Source organism: Vipera berus (assembly GCF_964194415.1).
Source record: "Vipera berus genome assembly, chromosome: 2".
NCBI lineage: Eukaryota > Metazoa > Chordata > Lepidosauria > Squamata > Viperidae > Vipera > Vipera berus.
Genome location: NC_138203.1, coordinates 177,247,880 through 177,265,967, shown reverse-complemented (window position 1 = coordinate 177,265,967; position 18,088 = coordinate 177,247,880). Strand labels below are relative to the sequence as shown.

The window sequence follows — 18,088 nt, the reverse complement described above, 5'->3', positions numbered from 1 at the left end:
ATTAGCTATGGTGGTTGATGGTTTCTATGTTTATTTTTATTGTCAAGTATCAGATGTTTTAAAAACATAATCCTCTGTGATTAAGATGACACATTATTAATAAATCAAACAGTTCCCTGGGGTTTTCAATAAAGCTTCTGATTTTTTAAGTACCTTTTTATGTCAGTTTTTGAAGACCAGGTTGGGGGCCTTCTGCTGAGTTGACCCTGCTTTCTGTCCTCAAGTTCTGTTCTGATGTAGATTTTTAGATTTAGATTTTATTAGATTTATATACCGCCCTTTCCCGAAGGACTCAGGGCGGTTTACAGGGCATTTTAAAATCATATCAATATAAAATACAAAGTTAAAAGAGAATTAAAAGATTAAATTATCCCTGAAAATAAAACCCCAGTTAAAATTCTCAGCCTGGGTCAGAGAGCTCAAAGAGCCAAGTCTTCAGGTCCCGGCGGAATGAGCGTAGGTCAGGGGCAGTCCTGAGCAGTCCTGTAGGTAGGTAGTATTTTAGGCTTTAAACTCCTCTCTTTTCTTTTTCAAAACAGATGAGGAATTAGTACCAGAAGCTCCAGCCCCTTCCTCATTTGCCCAGAATACCAAGGCTTTGTTAAATCACATAAAGAAGAGGCATCCTATTGGTCCCATATCTAAGGATCAGATACTCCTCACTGTCAGTACAGTACACCATGCCTACCAACATGATGATGTCAGTGCCAATATGGCATACAACATGAACATTAATGATGCTTGCGAACCTGTTCAGCCCAAGAAAGAACTGCCCGGATCATCTCTATCTACTCAAAGTTCAAAGTACAAGGCAATAGATCTAGGAACCCAAGTGAAACAACTAAAGGTTGCTGGCGGCACTTTAGGTATGGAAAGGATTTCCTCACCTTATGAAACTAAAATACTACAGCTCAACACAAAGAATTCTTTGCTTGGGGGTACTGTGAAATCCTTCATTCCTCCCCCCTCTATCACACGTTCCAAGTCTTGCAGCAGTTTGTCAAGAAAAAAAGCTTATTTTAAGATCTCATCTCCAGCTGCTGCTGAGAGTAATATCATTGGTGGCTTTACAAGTTCAGTTGAATCCATCAAAATACCACGAATGAAGATTGCCCAACCTGATACAAATGTAACTTCACGGCGCAGAAAATGTTTCCATGCCCTTAATGCAAATCCTTATCGTTATAATTCTGGGTTCCAACTTCTGACTACACAACAAATGAAAGAATATGAAGAAGCTAAGATTGCAGAGTATCAAGCAACCAAGACAAAAGTTATTGCAAATAGAGAAAAAGTGTGTAAAAATGCTTGGGTGAGGAAAATTAAAGGCCTTCCTATAGATGACTTTACTAAGGAGGGCAGAACTGCTGCTCCTGAACTTGGAGATAATGTTTTCATTTGAGACTAACTTTTTTAATACAATTGACAAACCCTGAAAAACAAATGCAAAATTTTGGCCCAGTTACTCTTGATTTCCTCTGCTGATACTTTGCCCTATTTCCCTCTTTTGGGAGACTGTGACAAACTGTACTATATTGATTAGATCTGTTTTAAAAAATGGGGACTCTTGAGTTTCACTCGCTTTCCCAAAATAATTCGTTTGCAACATTTGTATTTTAAAGTTCCTGTTGTGTTCACGCAGGCTTATTTAAAAGATTGATAATACCTTTGTAAATTTTGCTTCAGAAATTATATGTGTGCATTCTTGAGGTGTCTTACTTAGCTGATATCTTAATGTAACTGTTTCACTGTGTAGTTATAAAAGATCAAAATTATATCTTTACAAAATATTTTTAAGAACTTGAAATTAGTATTGTTTTGTACTGTACTTTCTTATAGAGTAAGTCTTTGGTTTACATACTTTGTTCTTAGCTGCAAAACAGAACAGAGATAAAATCAAATGCTTTTATTTATAATTTGCATAAATGACACAGCAGGGCAGAAGTACTAGACAGTGCTAGACAGAAAATTTAAGTTAGCGACCCTTCTCCTCACAAATAAAAAGCTCCTTGGGAGCAACTGAATCACCCTTCCAGCAATACCTTTTTGTTAGCAGATACCTGAGGGGTGAGGGAAGCTGTTATAAGATAACAGGAGCATCTGTAGGTTCTTGCTACATTTGTCAAAGCTCTGCCCCTTTGAGGCATGCATGCAATCAAAAATTAGGCATACATTCAAAAATTGAGTAGGACTTGGGACACAGTCAAAAACTGGGTAGGACTTGGGACACAACATTGCAGCGCACTGTACATCACTGTGAGCTGATCAGAAGGAAAAACAATGGCCACAAAAATATCATTTTAAAAAAAATGGATGGTATTAAAGCTAAAGTATTAGTCTGCACTGGAGAGATCCAGGTTCTCATTTACGGTACATTTTTTCAGGTCACCCAACCTCACAGACTAGATAGGGCAGTGGGGAAGGGAGATGAAAATGCTATGTATATCATTTTGAAAAAGGTAAGATGGAAACATATTTTAGCATGGGTGCTTTCTACCGTCATCTGCCCCCAAATATTGCAGAGGCTTTTGGCAGGAAAGATTAAATTTCAGCTTAACTGCATCAGGTCAGCCATCACTATAGCCTATCCGTCTGTTCCTTGCATGTAATTTGGATACATTCCTCAAAACTATGGAAAACTTAAAATAACAATTCAAATTCAAACATTTTGCCTGCAAATCATGCTTCAAAATGTTAAAATCATGTGTTTTGGAAGAATGAAGCAAACTATTTGAGAGCAGCCATGGACAGAAAAATATAATAGGAAAGAGTTAAATATTTTGGAACCATATAGTTATTAATAGTAAATATTTAAAGGCAACTTTATTTTCTCATGATTCACAAGTATGCAGTGGATAGCACACACAAAAACATTGATTTGTAAGCATTATAATGGATATCTTATATATATAAAAACTTATTTTGTCAGTAGGTTGTATTAGCAGATGGGTCTTATGCACTTCCACATACTTGGAGCACTGATAGTTAGAAAAAAGCAAGCTCAAGTATTTAACATTCACTATTGTATTGTTATGACAAAACGATTTTTATTTTGCATCACTATTCAGATCTTTCACAGAGACATCCATTTTTCAGTTTTCTTCACAGAATGGGAGCTACAAATATGGAGCAAGATTATGGGTTGTTACATCTGTCAGTGTCCTTGAAGATCCTAGAGGCCATCCATCCAGTACTCTAAAAATATAGCCAGATTGATTTTATCAGAGCCCTCGTCCCACATTGTTAAATCATGCTCAGGCTTTCATTGATGCTTTGCAATAAAAAAAAAGCTGAGGGAGACCTGGAAAGTTTCTAAGTCTGTATACTTAGTTGTATTTAAAATACTGATGAAATATAGTCTTGGCATGCTACTACAAATCCTATACATCTGCAGGAAAGGGAGAGAGGTTAGTTTAAGAAGAAAAAGTTGCTGCCAATTGGAAAATGACCAGCCAGGAGACTGTACATAGCTTCATAGTGAAATGGAAACAATCTCTATTGTAATGTTTAGGGAGCAACCCGTTTCCAAAAATCTTGCCAGGAAAATTGCAGGGACCTGTCCAGGCAGTTGCCAGGAGTGAAGACAGACTCAAGGGCACACTTTCCTCAAAAAACTGCAACTTTAGGATGAATCCAGAAATAAATGGGCTCAGCTGCCAGTCTGCAATACAGGTGCAAAGCTAATTATGGAGTGATGCAAAGCCTTGATAAGTAAGTGCCCTTAATTTTCATGCTGCTCTTCAATATGCATAATTGCTGGTTCCTTCGGATACATAGAAGCCAAGATCCCAGCCTAACCTTGGGATGGGCGGCATCCCTGGAAAAATCTGAAAAAAAAAACCTGCTCCTGAGAAAATCCTGTGCAGTGTCTCTTTGCTGTGCGGATTATTCATCTCTATGAACTAATTTTTCGGGAGATAGTACAACAGTCTTGAGAGTTGACCCAAAAGCTGCACAACACATAATCTATATTAAAGCTAAACATTGTCCCGGCAGCCCCAATTCTTAAGGCTTAAGAGCTAAAAGAATAGAATTAAATTGCAACATGTTTCATTTTGAGTGCCAAGTTACACTTTCCCCATCTTATCCATTTTAAAAATCTGACTTTCTCCAGAGAGTCATAATGGGATGTCCTATGATGCGGTGTTTCTCAATCTTAGCAACAGCCGGCATGGTATTCTGACAGTTTTAGTCCAAACATCTTAAAATTAATAAAGTTGAGAAACATGGCTTAGAGAAGTCTCTCTTACTTTACTTGGGATGGAGATAATCTAATCGTAAACTGAGATGAGCGCTCTTGACCGCTCTATATTTTCCTATATCTCTCAGTCAACGTTGACGGCTTTCCATTGGAATTGGAATTGGACGCATATCTTGGCGTCCGTCGCATGTTGATGACGTAGACGGCTTTGCTTGGGGAGTCGGTTGTGACGTGGCAGAAGGCGGAAGCGATGTTGCGGCAGGTGGGCGCTAAGGGGCAATTATTTCCTCGCTGGGGTCAGGGGGCTGAAGGGACTTTTTAATAATGGAGAGGGAGGTGAGCTGGAAGAGGACCTGGTGGAGGACTTTCAAGCCAAGGTCGTGGCTGCGGAAAATGAGTCCATCCAGATGAAGCCCATCCCAAGCTACACAAGTTGTAGCTGCTTTGTTAGAAGAGGGGAAGACCAGCTTGGTTCTTGCTCTCGGCTTTCTTCCTTCTCCTGTGATGTTTGAGCTATGCCCGCAAAGCATTTCTTTCTGCCCCTGTCCCCGAGCTGTTAAATGTTTTTGCGTATAGCTTTTAATTTGGGGCTGTGTGGAGGAGTTGCATTTCTAAGGCTCCCAGGCGATTAAAATGTGGGCATAATTGGAGTGGAATTGTGTAATGTCGAAGTAAAATTCTCTGATGAACTCTAGCAAAAAGTTAAGATTAGGACTACTAGGGTGTGAAAATCCGACGTCGGGAAGATAGCAGCATATAGCGAACTCTGTAACGATTGTTGTTGCTTACTGGTCATCTGCATTTTTAGCTCTAATATTGTAAGGCGCCCTAACGCACGAATAGCAGGTTGGCTGCAGTATTACGTTATGCTTAGAGTAGTTTCATTTAGTAGCTATGCAACTAGGTATATTTTCCACTCGTGATTTATAATATCTTCTAGAGTCATCCCACAATCATTCTGAAAAATCAGTTATGAGCATGAGTCTATTTTCCCCCCAAATTGGGTTGATGGCCCTAAACTTTAGGGCCTAAAGGTTTATAATTTATTAATGAAGAAATGGACTTAATATTTAAGTTATACCCTCCCTTCACTCACAAGCTCAAAGCAATGAACTTGGAATTCACTTCTAATTTCTCTGCAGCAACCACCCTGGGATGCTAACTGAGGTTAGAGATTCTCAGAAAGAAATACTGATGTGCAGTAAAGGGATACAAGTATCCTATTGTTATCTTCTTAAATATATCTGACAGCTCCAAATGTAAAAGTTTACTAACATCAGAGCATTATGAACAATGATATCGGAGAATGTTTTCAGAATTCTGTTATTTGGTTTTCATTAGAGATACAGTTTTAGCTTTAAACAATGCCCTGATTTTATCCTTAATTTTAGGTTATTCTTAGTTCAGGTTTTAAGTCTTTTTAGTTTATTAATAATGGTATGTTAAAATGCTATATACACATTCATAGAAAATCATCAAAATTGATGTTTTCTTTGTGATGCTGTTTTTTGATCACTTATTTTATGCTTGCTTTGAAATAATTATATTGATTGATTGAAGGCTAAGAAAACGATAACAAATCCAATAACCAGAGTTTATTTTTTGCCCCAATCTTACCAATGATAATGCTTACAGTAAATTCATAAACATGTTCAGTTAATGTTTGTTCAACCTATGTACAAAGTAGACTATGATTATCCACTTTTTAGCTGCCAAGTTATATAAAGTAAATAAGTGTGTAAATGGTTGCAGTGATGGTGAGACAAGGAGTGTGATCTCCCCATACACCTTTAAAATGATTTTTAAGGAAAAGATAGTATGTAGAAATAAGGCCCAAATGCTGCACTGAAGAACTATTGCTATTTAGTAAACAGAGTATTAGACAAACAAATATTCTGAGGGCGACAGTGTAATACAGATTTTGGCATCCTTGGTATTGGCTTCAAATAGCAAATAATTAAACATGTCCCCCAATATAGTTATTTAGCCATCTGCTTTTTAAAATTGTATGATGTCAGTTTCAAGAATGTACACTTTCCTGAAAACTTGCTTTAGAAATCTTGTTGAAGGGCCCCTGAAATATTTTCTAGTTTAATGTAGAATAACTACTCTTATTAAAAGAAACATTTTTGTTTAATCTGTTGCATTCCTTTTTATATTGACATTAACTAAACAAGAAATAGACCCACATTTTGCTATATAGTTTTAAAATAAAAAACTTAGATTATGTTGCTATGATTTTAATCAGAATTTAAAATAATAGTTTCAAGTGAAATTATATATTACTGTATCAAAATACTGGTTCCTCATTTCTATGTAATTTTCTAAGTTTCATCCGGAAGCACCACAGAATCTGGCATTTTCACCAGAATGGTGGTGATGCTGATAAAAGCTTTATCTTGATTTTTTAAATATTTTTTTATTATATTTATATACCGCCCTTCTCCCAAAGGACTCAGGGTGGTGAACAGGGAACATATAAATAGAGAATACAAAAATTAAAAAGGATTAAATAATAGCCCAGATAAAGACAATAACAATATAAAAAACCCATTAAAAAACCTAACATCCCCCATCAGGCCAGGCCAGCTTGTTCAAATAAATGGGTCTTCAGACCGCGTCGGAAGGAGCGAAGGTCCATAAAGCCGGAGTGCCCACAGAGAAGGCCCTGCCCCTGGGGGCCACCAACCGACATTCTCTGACTGGAGGCACCCTGAGGAGGCCCTCTCTGTGGGAACGCACAGGGCGGAAGGAAGTTGACGCCGGCAGCAGGTGGTCCCTGAGGTACTCCGGACCCATGCCATGTAGGGACTTAAAAACCATTACCAGAACTTTGAATCTCACTCGGAAGACAACTGGCAACCAATGCAGCTCACAGAGCAAAGGTGTAACATGGGAGTACCGGGAAACTCCCAAGACAACTCTCGCGGCTGCATTCTGTATAAGTCAAGCCTGTAAACATACCTAATACTTCTTATTTTTCTCATATAATAACTCTGTGAGGATCATAGTGGCATTCCACCTCACATCATATGTGCAAAGGGGATGGAGCTTGCATCAGAATGTTTGTTTAATCATCTTCCCCTTTTCCTCACCTCCAGGCACCTATAGTTTTATCACATTGGCATAGGTTGGAGTTTTTTGTTGAATTGTTGCATAAGGTATATATTTAAAAAAACCCATGTTTTAAATCTGTATTTATCTTTCTAGGATAGTAATGATGAGACAGAAGATGTTTCGCTTTTTGATGGAGAAGTTGAAATGTCCAGAAAGTCCAGGAAATCAAAAATAAAGTAAGTCTGGAAGTAAGAGGTTGCTATGTCTTAACAGGCTTTTGGGGCTATGGTTGGAAAAAAAAATTCTAACATGACTTAATTCTTCTAAGAAACATTTGCAAATATAGTTTGATTTAGTAACCGTGATGGTGGAATCCTGTGTAGGTGTAGAGGTTGAAAATATTTTCATAGATTCTGCTTTTGTGGTCATATTTAGGGAAAGACTTACATAAAATGAACTGCAGTATTTACTTATCTCTTTACCCTCAGCAGATATTTGCAAGAAAATGATGTGGAGAATGGTCATTCAAGTTAAAGAATTTGTTTGATTTATATTGTAATAATAATAATAATAATAATAATAATAATAATAATAATAATAATAATAATAATAATAATAATAATAATAATAGTAATAGTAATAATAATAATAATAATAATAATAATAATAGTAATAGTAATAATAATAATAATAATAGTTTTCATCCTACAATAATACCTTTAATACTATTAAACAACTTCTGCCTAACTCAGATCCTTGGGAAGCACTCAGTAGATGGACAAAAATGCCAAATCCACTCTAAACACTTAACTGACTTTGTGACCAATCATAATATAGTTATGCTAATAAGAACATTGTTGCCTTTATGAAATTGGAATAATGGCATACATTCTAAAGCTTGATTTGGCCAGATTAAACACTGAAATCAATAACCAAATTATTTTCTTCCTATGTCTTTTACAGACACCCTATAGCTTCCTTTTTCCACTTGTTCTTTCGGGTCAGTGCAATAATTGTCTACTTACTTTGTGAACTGCTCAGCAACAGCTATATTGCTTGTATGGTGACAATCATCTTACTTCTATCGTGTGACTTTTGGGCAGTGAAGGTAAGTCATTTTGTAATATGTTGATACTTGAAAATGCTTGTTATCAGAGAAATTGGTAGTGCAGGGAACAGTACTGTTAATCAAAATTAGAATACTAATTTTGATTTTATTTCGCTTGCTTTTTTCTCTGCTCCTCAAGTAGAGAGATCAAAGTAATGAGCTGGAGGGAGGTGTTTTTTGGTGCTTTGAGCTATTTTACTAAAGTTATATCAGAACATGTGTAGAATGTGATTTCCATCTTAACATATAATGAAGTTTGCATTTGCATTCAAATATAACAAAGTGGTTATTTCTATGCTTTATTCTGTTGATAAACATTTCACCATGCCTGTATATACATGCTACTTTTTTTATTTTAATTAACATTTTGATTGGAACCTTACTTTGTCAGAGTTCTGTTTATGTGATGTTTCTGCCACCAAAGTAGACAGCAGTTTTTTAAATATTTATTCTCCTAACCTTTATAGAAACATAAGAAGTTACTACAGAGTTTTTGACCTGGGAGGATGGAGATCCTCTGGAAAATATGTGTGGTTCTTTTGCATTCATGGAAGTCAGATTGCAGCCAAAAACATAAAAAGAAGAAAAAGCAAAAACTTTTCATTGTGGAAGGATGTTGTGCACATTTATATATTAAATTCAGAGTCAAATTAACAGAGCACGATTATGTGTTATGTGAACAAGGACTTAAGAGGGTAGAGTATATGTTCCAATTGGAAAACAGTGTTAGATTTGCCTCTTGGCTTGCTTAGGACTCATCATTATTACAGATACTGAACCAAAAAAAAAAACCTCTTGTACAGACCAGTTGTCCTCCTTGGTCATGCTGTCATTGTTGTAACTTATTTTAGATAGCGTGTCAAAGTGAGATAGGAATATTCAAATTGTTTAAAATGTATAATTGGACTTTTATGCCTGACAAAACGTTACAAATATGTTTGGATGTTTGAAAAAACACTTCCATCATGTAATTGATTTATATCTTGTTATAAACATTCCAGAGTTATTTGGGCAAGAAGACACATGGCAAACTATTATTCTTGCGTTTGAAATAACCAGAATGCATATAACCTATATTCATGATAGTAGTCTAAGAGGACTTTGTAACAACGTGTCTCCATGTCCCTAGTGAAATTATAACTTGCTTGCCAAGCAGCTATTTGCAGTAAACTTAATAGGATTTCTAAGAATGTAGCCAGGGGGCATACTAGGGCAAGCTGAGCAATTGATAGCTCACTTAGAACTGTGACTCTAATAGCTGCCTGTAGTTCTACTGTTGAACAGCACAACAGGAATGAGATTTTTGTTTCATTTAAGTTTTGTGCATAAAACAGTGAAGGCATTTGAGGGACCTTATTTAGTAAAATGTATGATTGCTGTCTTTCATGCTGTCTTTAACTCTCTCCAGAATGTCACAGGGAGGTTGATGGTTGGCCTCCGATGGTGGAACCAGGTTGATGATGATGGCAAAAGTCACTGGGTGTTTGAAGCCAGGAAGGTAACTATCTCCCCTGTTGTTGAGGGAATGACTGTGAATGGTGTACTCTACAGCTTAGAGCACTTTTAATTCCAGAATTGGATACAAGGTCACTACACACAAATCACAGCACAATTATTGAAGGTAGTATTTGTAATATAACGTGCTTTACCCTCTGATTTAGAGACTAGGCCAAAAAAAGATGCACAGTATATGTTTATTTGCAAGTGAGATAAATGATATTAAACAATTGAACTTGTTTTAAAGAATTATGATTGAATGAGCTAAGATCAAACTATCAAAGCATACAAACAATGCATTTTAGAGTTCCTGTAATTACTTTAAAGAACCAAACACAAGCAACAGTTTTTAGGCACGCTGAAAATCTTTTTTCAACCTTATGTCGTAAAAATATTTAGATACATCAGGCCAATGCAAATGAGTTTGAGGGTAGGGTAAGGTCTCAGTTTATAAATCTTTCAGGCTTGAACAGGAATATGAAGATAGTCTTGTAGAAGAGTACCCAACAGTCATCACACACACAAAAAATCTTAGCTAGGAAATACAGATAGGGGTGAGGAAGAAACTCAAAATTACTTCACTTTGACTATAACAGGGACAGAGAAACTCTGTCAGCCTTTCCAGGATTCTGTCACTACATCCTACGATGTTGTCTGTTTCCTGACTAACTAACTACAATTAGTTTTCAAACATTTGATCCCCTTCCGTCTCCATAACATGAAAACTTGCATAAGCAATATTTACTGTTCTTTACAGATAGTTTTCACTTTACAACCATTCGTTTCAGCAACTGAAGTTACAGAGATGCTGAACGACTGGTATTTACACCCAGTTCCCGAAGTTATGGTTACATGATCAGAATTCAGGTACTTGGCAATAGCTGCCTGCATTTATGACTTCAGGGGCACTTGAATTCCCCTTGCCTATCTCCCCGCATCTCTGCCCCTTTGAAAGTCCTGCATAACGAAACTTACTGGCAGAAGCAGCAGTGTTGAGGTTGAAGTGGTGGCTTGGGGCCTTGGGAAGTGAGGGCCAGTCAGCACCACCAATGGGCCCAGTGCCACCTCAAGCACCAAACTGGCCAGATGCCTCTGCCACATTCAGCTGATCTTTGGCATCATCCACTGCTGGTGAAGCCTTCCCTGTGTGAGGCAGCTGGTTATGAGACCTTTTCCCAAGGCTGTTCATGCCATTCTCCAAATCATGAGCAGCCTTGGGAGAAAGGCCTGCTGCAGCCAGCAGCTGCCTTACATAGAGCCAGACCAGGCATGTGGTATGGGCAGTTAAGAGTAAGACAGTGAAGGCCAGCTGGGCATGGCAGGGCCAGCAGAGCACAGGTTGACCGGGATAGCTGAGGCTTTGTAAAGTGGTGCTGCATTGGTCAGGAAGGGCTCTCTCTCTTGATACCCCTTTTTGATAAAAGGATACTTCATTCTGTTTCCACTCTGAAATCCAAAGACGTAAAGCTTTTTATTGCACAATATCTTTAAAGAATAATTAGATTCTGCTGTTTCAGAAACTGTATTATATCATCACTGACATTTTTCAGTCTTTAACTAAAGTAACCTTTTTATAATGTTGCTTTATGCTTTATTAAAAAAAATACAGTGTAAATAAAATACTACTATCGTTCATTTTTAGGCATCTGCCCAGGGGAGGAAAGTTATTTCAGAAGCAGAATCCAGAATCTTCTGGTTAGGATTAATCACATGTCCTTTACTCTGGGTGATTTTTGCCTTCAGTGCCCTATTTTCTTTCAAAGTTAAGTGGCTGGTGAGTGAAATGTTCATTTGTTCCTGCTAGGCTCATTCTTGGGGCACAGTGAGGCTTTGGTTCTCTCACATATCTTCCTCTCCTTTTATAGGCAGTGGTAATTATGGGTGTGGTATTGCAAGGAGCTAATCTTTATGGCTATATTCGGTGCAAAGTGGGTAGCAGGAAGAACCTGACTAGCGCAGCAACTTTCTACTTGGGAAGGCAGTTCCTGCGGCAGGTATGTCAGATTTTATTTTCTGCTCTCCAAGCATTTGCCTTGGTGCTTACCTAATTTTGCATTTCCTGATTTTGCTACTTTTTGTAGGCCTAGAGATTTAAAGAATTCAGGATCCAACACTAGCCTGTTCAGGTTCTGTTACAGCTAGGATGGGTACTTCTTTCAGTTGGATGTATTACAGCTCTTCCTTGGCCTGTTGAGGAAAGATGTCACATATGCTTTCAGAGTGCTCTTGCCTGTAATTTGAATACATATGACTGATCTTTGAGAAATTTGACTTTGAGGGTCTGAAGCTTGGACCAGCGGTCTCCGCCTTTTCTGGTTTGGCAGATCGGTGGAGGGTGGAGAGAAGATGGTTCCGTGTGAGTGGCAGACAAGCGCATGCGCAGCTTCATTTGCACAAGCGGCAGATATGGCTGCTCTGTGTGCAAGTGGAGTAGTGCATGCGCTTGTCGCTGCTTCCACGGCCCAGTTCTAAATGGATTGAAGCCCAATAGTGGGCCACAACCTGGGTGTTGGGAACCTCTGGCTTAAAGGATCCTCATGACTTTAATAATCTTATTTGCTCCATTTAACCATCTTCAGAGACACTGTGTAGGGTAGGCAGTATTGTTTCCTTGAAAAAACTCTACAGGTGCTTTGATAACAGCCTTTTCTAGGCAAAGGTCCAGTCATTGTGTCTGCCCACATAAAGTGGTACGGAGAATATTTTTTCAAGAATCAGGGCAAGTGCACCCTACAAGATGATTTTTCAGAGTTTTAACTATGGTCATTATAGTCCTGATCTAATGCTATTTATTTTTCTTTTACAGACCACGCCCAAGGAGGACCAAGCAGTATCTTGAGGTTCATGAAGAAACACTACCTACCATTTTCAGTCCTTATGGAGAATGGGGGGGGGGAAACCCTATTTCTTGGCCTCTGTACAGGAAATTTATAATCTGTGTATGGATTTTTGTAATTAAATATGTCTCAAGTGTTAATTCTTATCATTTCTTACAACTTAGATTTTACAAAGCTCTTCTTGACTCAACTGACTGCTAGACTCTTTAATTAATTAAATGATTAATTCTCCACTTAGAATTAGGTTAAAAAAAATAGTGATGATATCTGTGACTGTTTATAACGTTGCATTCCTGAAATAGCCGGAACTGTCCTCAAGAACTTTGCAATCAAATATTGTGCTGTTTCAAAACCAGCTTGTTCAAGAAGTCTGATGATAAGGGCTTGAGCAATCTTTTCTCATGTGAGAACTGTGGAATGTAACCTTTAATGCATGACTTAATGTCTACATTGTGAGATGAAGTATTTTTAAGCAGGTTTTTAGATCTTAAGGGAAATAGAAAATAACAACAATTGGATAATTTCAGCTAAAGGTCAGGAGGAAGCGGAAGAGCTAAGGGTTCCAGTTTCACAATCGGAATAGAAAAACGCTGGTGCCTGTTGATTGGGAAAAATTAACTTTCCTGTTTTGTTTGGTTTTGATCTGAACCTTCTTGAATATTTAGATTTCCCGAGAAACAAGGACAAGTTCCCTTTAGCTTACTATCGGAGTAAAAGCGAATTCTCAGGCACAACTATGGTAGCCTACAAGGATGTAGATCTCAATTCACATAGCATCCTATAGAGAGAGGAGGAATTTGAGTGTGCCCCTTTGTGCCACTTACAGATTATTGATATTATAGAAAGACTGTTCTGAAATTGCTAGAGCCATGAACTCATAATAAACCCAAACAAGCAACTTCAGAACTGGTGAAATAAGACATTGAGCTATTTTTAAACTAGGTGGCTCATGTAAAATCAGCCCAGGTAATCCACTGGAATAATATAATATAATCCACTACTGGGCTGTGGCCTATTTGGAATTGGGCTATGCGAGTGGTGGGCCGGTATGCGCACATAAGGATGCAGCTTGAGTTGTGCAAGCAGCAGGCCAGCGGGTGTACACAAATTCATGCAGCTCAACTTGCACAAGTCCCCTCCCCAGCTGGACTGTCAAGCCACGAAGGTTGGGGACCACTGATTTAGCCCATCTTTTAATATTTATTTGCAAATGTAAGCAATGCTTCAGTGAATTTAGGCTCTACTAAGAATGTGGTAGATTTCTGCAAACTTTCCTGCTTTGAATAGAGTGAGTTCTATGTACAGGGCCTACCTTGTCATGGTATGGTACTGGTAATTGGGCTGTTTTTCAAAATCAGAATTAAAATTTATTCAGTTAATGCTGATTACTGTATGGACATCCAATTCTTCATTTCAAACATGATCAATTTGTATATTTCTCAAGATGCTTAAACAGGAGTTAGAGCTATATTACAGTTACTGTTCAGATAGTTTATAAGATAAACTTAAGAAAGAAGTATTGATTATAAAGAAACTTAATATAAGCCTAATGGTGGTTTATTGTTCATTTTAAAAGGAAAAGTGGTTGGCAAGTTTCTACATGAATGCTGATTGTTAATGTTCATATTTGGATACAAAAAGTAAAGATTCTTGGAATACAGAAACAATGTATTTAAAATCTCTGCTTTGCATTGTGCATGTTTGTGGAGCTTTCAAATTAACCTGTTTTACAAAGAAATATATTTTTTTAAAGCTGTGAAATTCTGAATGGGTTTGATTTAGTGTGCCAATATCATGTGTCTTGGGTGATACACTGTAGTGAGTTTAATGTTGATTAACAAGCGTATGTCTTGAATCTAGTTTTGAGCTTTGTCAGTTTCCATTTTTCACAACTGTATTACGTGGGAAGCAGCTGCATTCATTTCAGAGATGTTCATCGTGCATTATTAATATTACTAATCAACTTGAGCTTTATCTTCTTAGCTGGACACTGCAGTCATCCAATTGAGTACTTTCTTGTTGGTTGCTGGCATTCCTTAGTGATGTATTAGGAAGCCTTGGTTACCTAAACAGTGGACGCTGGCATAAATGACTTAAGACTGCATATTCATTTTTCATTAATTGTTTTCTAATAATTTTATTATTACCTGAAATGAGTCACAAAAGATTGAATATCATGAAAACAATATTCATACCACTGCAAATGTAATGATATTTTCTAGGAAATCTTTTCGCCCAAGTAACTGACAGACAGAGTAAGTTACTGTTGTGCCTACGTGGGTGAAACACATCACCTTTGAGATGTTTTGTTTCTGCTTATACTGTATCAACAGTATTCAAGTTTTAAAATAACAATATACACAAGCTGCTATTCTTGAGAATCTCCCAGTTTTGCAGGTTTTTTGCTGTTCGTATTTCCTTTCTTCTCACTCATCAATTTTTCTGGTCTTTGCATTTCTAAAGTTTAATATAATTTCTTTTTAAAATTCTTATTCTTCTATACAATACCATCTAATAAAATCAAGGAAGTTTTCATTGCTGGATCTTCCCCAGCAATAATTTTTACATAGCACATTGAATTACTGGCAATTTCCCCAATGGTTGTAAGAAGTGAAGGACCATGCTGAAATAGAGAGATGGGTGCTAGATAAATTTAATAAACCATCATTCTACATTCCAAATTTGACCATTAGAGGCCAAACAAATGTCCATCGAAAGCTGATCAGATTTCAAGCAAACCTGGGTTTAGAGAGCAGACTGCCTCTGACATAATAAAGACATATCTATCAGCCACTGGTAACCTTATTCTGTATAAATCTATCCAGTTGCTTAACCTTCCAGCTGTATTATATGCTAGTATATTGCATAGATGTTTGTGGAATGCTTTTTTCTGTCATGATTCTTCCACAATTTAGATTTATGGAATGAATCAATGTTTATATTAAAGAGAAAAAAAAAACCCTGAAGGTCTGCACGTCTAAATTTACAGTTATTATGACTTCCTCACAGCTAACCTGGTTTATCTCCAAAATCTAAGCTGAATGAGATCTGATTTTTACTTGCAAGGGAGACACCACCACCGGGAAATAATAAAGATGTGAGCTACACTGGGATGTCAACAATAACAACAAACAATATTTTGAATTTCTGCTTCCATTTGTTGCTAGGACATCTATGTGGACATACTGTATCCATGAAGTAACTGAGTCAAGTTTGAGTTGAATTACTACCTCCTGCTTTACCTTTTTTTTCTATGTAAAAAGCCTTGAACATTGTCACCTTCCTTTCCTCTTAAGTAAACTGTTCCAGTCCCACAATCATTTTCTGTACCTTCACCATTTCTGCAATAATCCTTTTAGCAGAGAGAGTCTGGGGTTTTGCACACAATATTGCAAAGATAATTGCACCTGGAAAGTATATAAAGGCATTGCAAAATGAGCAGTTTTGTTTAAAGTCCCTTTCTTACTTGTAAATTAGAAGGCAAAGCTGTGCTTCTTTTGAGCTGTAATTGTTGCCTGGCTATAATTCTTACTTTTGGAAATTTTTCAAGATTAGTATGCGTTTGTGTTTCCTGTACGTAGACTATTGCCTTCCCTGGTGGTTTACCACACTTTCTACTAATTATGAGTATCATTTTTCATTCTGGCTGTTTCTAGATGGACATCTTAATGTGCATTGTATGTTTTTCTCAGTGCAGTTATTTCATGAAGCATCTAGATAGCCTTATTCTTCTCTCAACATCCCCAAACGCCCTCTTCTTTCTGTTCTGGGATAATCTTTTCATATGGAAAGCCCTGAAACAGAAGCATGTATGTCCAAAATGATAGTCGTGCCATAAATCTCTTTTTATAAGATACTGGGTGGGGTTAGGAAATTAATGTCAGGAGTGCTACTGTGATCGTTTGCCCGATCTCCTCTCTGAGAATTCAGGTTCTTTTCAGTATGTGTGCAAATGTTTCAAATTTTAAATCATTTAGGAAATAAGGTTTGTAGCTGTTTTGTTCACTTTCAGAAACATTTCTTTTGTATGCATAAAGGTGAGATAGCTGTCTAGAAATGAGCATTTAAAAATGCTTTATATAAGGCCAGCTATCAAATGGAATGGCTGTGTTGAGACGCCGCTCTGAATGAGCGTGCCGATCTCACAGCTTTTTCTCTGTTCCTGGTGGGTTTTTTAAAAGCCCCAGTTCTTTCGGAGGCAGATCAGAAGCGGAGGCGCCCAGCTGAGCAGTTCAGGACGGCAGTCCAAGCTGCAGAAAGAAGGAAAGCCTAGGAGAGAGCCAGGTGAAGGAGAAGGCCCATTATGGTGGCTGTGAAGAAATGACAGCTGTCAGAAATAGCAGTGAGTCAGCGGGACAGCAATTCAACTAACCTGGCGGAGGAAACACTCAGCGAGCTCTTGTAAGTGTTGTAAGTGTTCTGGATTGCAAAATCTCTCCGGAGAATTTCAAAGGAGAAGAAAAGAGGAGAGGCCCCAGAGTGAAAGGGGAAATCACCTTTCCTGTCAGATAGCAGCGAAAAGGAGACGGGGAAAAAGAGATCTGACTTTAAAGCAACAGACTCAGGCTGTAAGGACTGGTGACCAAGGGTGGTTTCTTTTTCTGGCTCTTGCAGTAAAGCCAAGAAGAAGTTTAATAAAAAAAACAAACTAAACTTGAAGAGTGACAGTCCGGACTGAGCTGAGAGAGCGGACATCTTGAATAAGAACTAATGACCAATTAGCATTAAATGAGGGAACAGTGATGCTCATAACTTAAGAAGTGAACTATTTGTTTCAAAAAGTTTCTAAAACAAAAGGGATAAATGGTAATTGTCTTGAGAATTTAGACCAATAAGAATTAACTGAACATAAACTATTGTATGATTGAATTGGAGGAGACTAGGAACAAAAAGTTGAATGCTCAAGGAGGGTGAGAAAATTTATTTGTCTCCTTGTTGAATATAATAATATTTATAACTGAATTGACTGTGAAACCTGGTCTTTATTGTTAAAGAACTGAATATTGGTTATAATATTGAGGTAATGTAATGGTTATATTATTGTTACATGTTTCTATATAGAAAAGTTAGGATTGTATGGAATATAAACACTTGAAATTGATTAATATTGATTATTGTGTTTTAGAAGTGTTAGCGTAATAGGTGTAATAGGTTTGATATTGTATTAGCAACAAAATATAGCATTGTTAGATATAAGGCACTAGTGATTATAACCTTGGAAGAATAATAAATTCTCCAAGTGTGGAGGGAAAGTCAAAGATCGTGTATAAGTGGGAGGGTTGGTTGACGTCATTTAGAAAGATGACAAGCATCCCAAATCTAATAAGAGTTGGGACTGGAAGAAGGCAGAAGACCCAAGCCTCACAAGCGGAATTAAGCCCAGCAGGG

At 37.4% G+C, this 18,088-nt stretch overlaps 2 protein-coding genes across 3 annotated transcripts in view; both read left to right on the top strand.

Annotated features, from left to right (window-relative positions):
- FBXW10B (F-box and WD repeat domain containing 10B) overlaps window positions 1-1,720 on the top strand; it is a gene marked incomplete at its 5' end in the record, with an annotated part of 29,667 nt that extends 27,947 nt beyond the window's left edge. Inside the window, one exon of the mRNA XM_081319648.1 lies at window positions 540-1,720. Coding sequence (XP_081175774.1) covers window positions 540-1,402 — 863 coding nt within the window. The 3' untranslated portion in view covers window positions 1,403-1,720. The remainder of the gene's footprint in view (window positions 1-539) is intronic.
- A 2,686-nt stretch (window positions 1,721-4,406) lies between these two features.
- LOC308663320 (Golgi apparatus membrane protein TVP23 homolog B-like) lies at window positions 4,407-12,840 on the top strand. 2 transcript variants are annotated; one of them, XM_081319643.1, is made up of 7 exons: window positions 4,407-4,463; window positions 7,412-7,494; window positions 8,222-8,366; window positions 9,775-9,864; window positions 11,506-11,637; window positions 11,729-11,857; window positions 12,670-12,840. In XM_081319643.1, the coding sequence occupies exons 1-7, from the start codon at window positions 4,452-4,454 to the stop codon at window positions 12,700-12,702; spliced, it is 624 nt and encodes a 207-aa protein (XP_081175769.1). In that variant the 5' UTR covers window positions 4,407-4,451; the 3' UTR covers window positions 12,703-12,840. The 2 variants fall into 2 exon arrangements, with proteins under 2 accessions (XP_081175769.1, XP_081175770.1); XM_081319644.1 differs by lacking the exon at window positions 4,407-4,463 and adding an exon at window positions 4,485-4,537.
- Window positions 12,841-18,088: the final 5,248 nt, after the last annotated feature.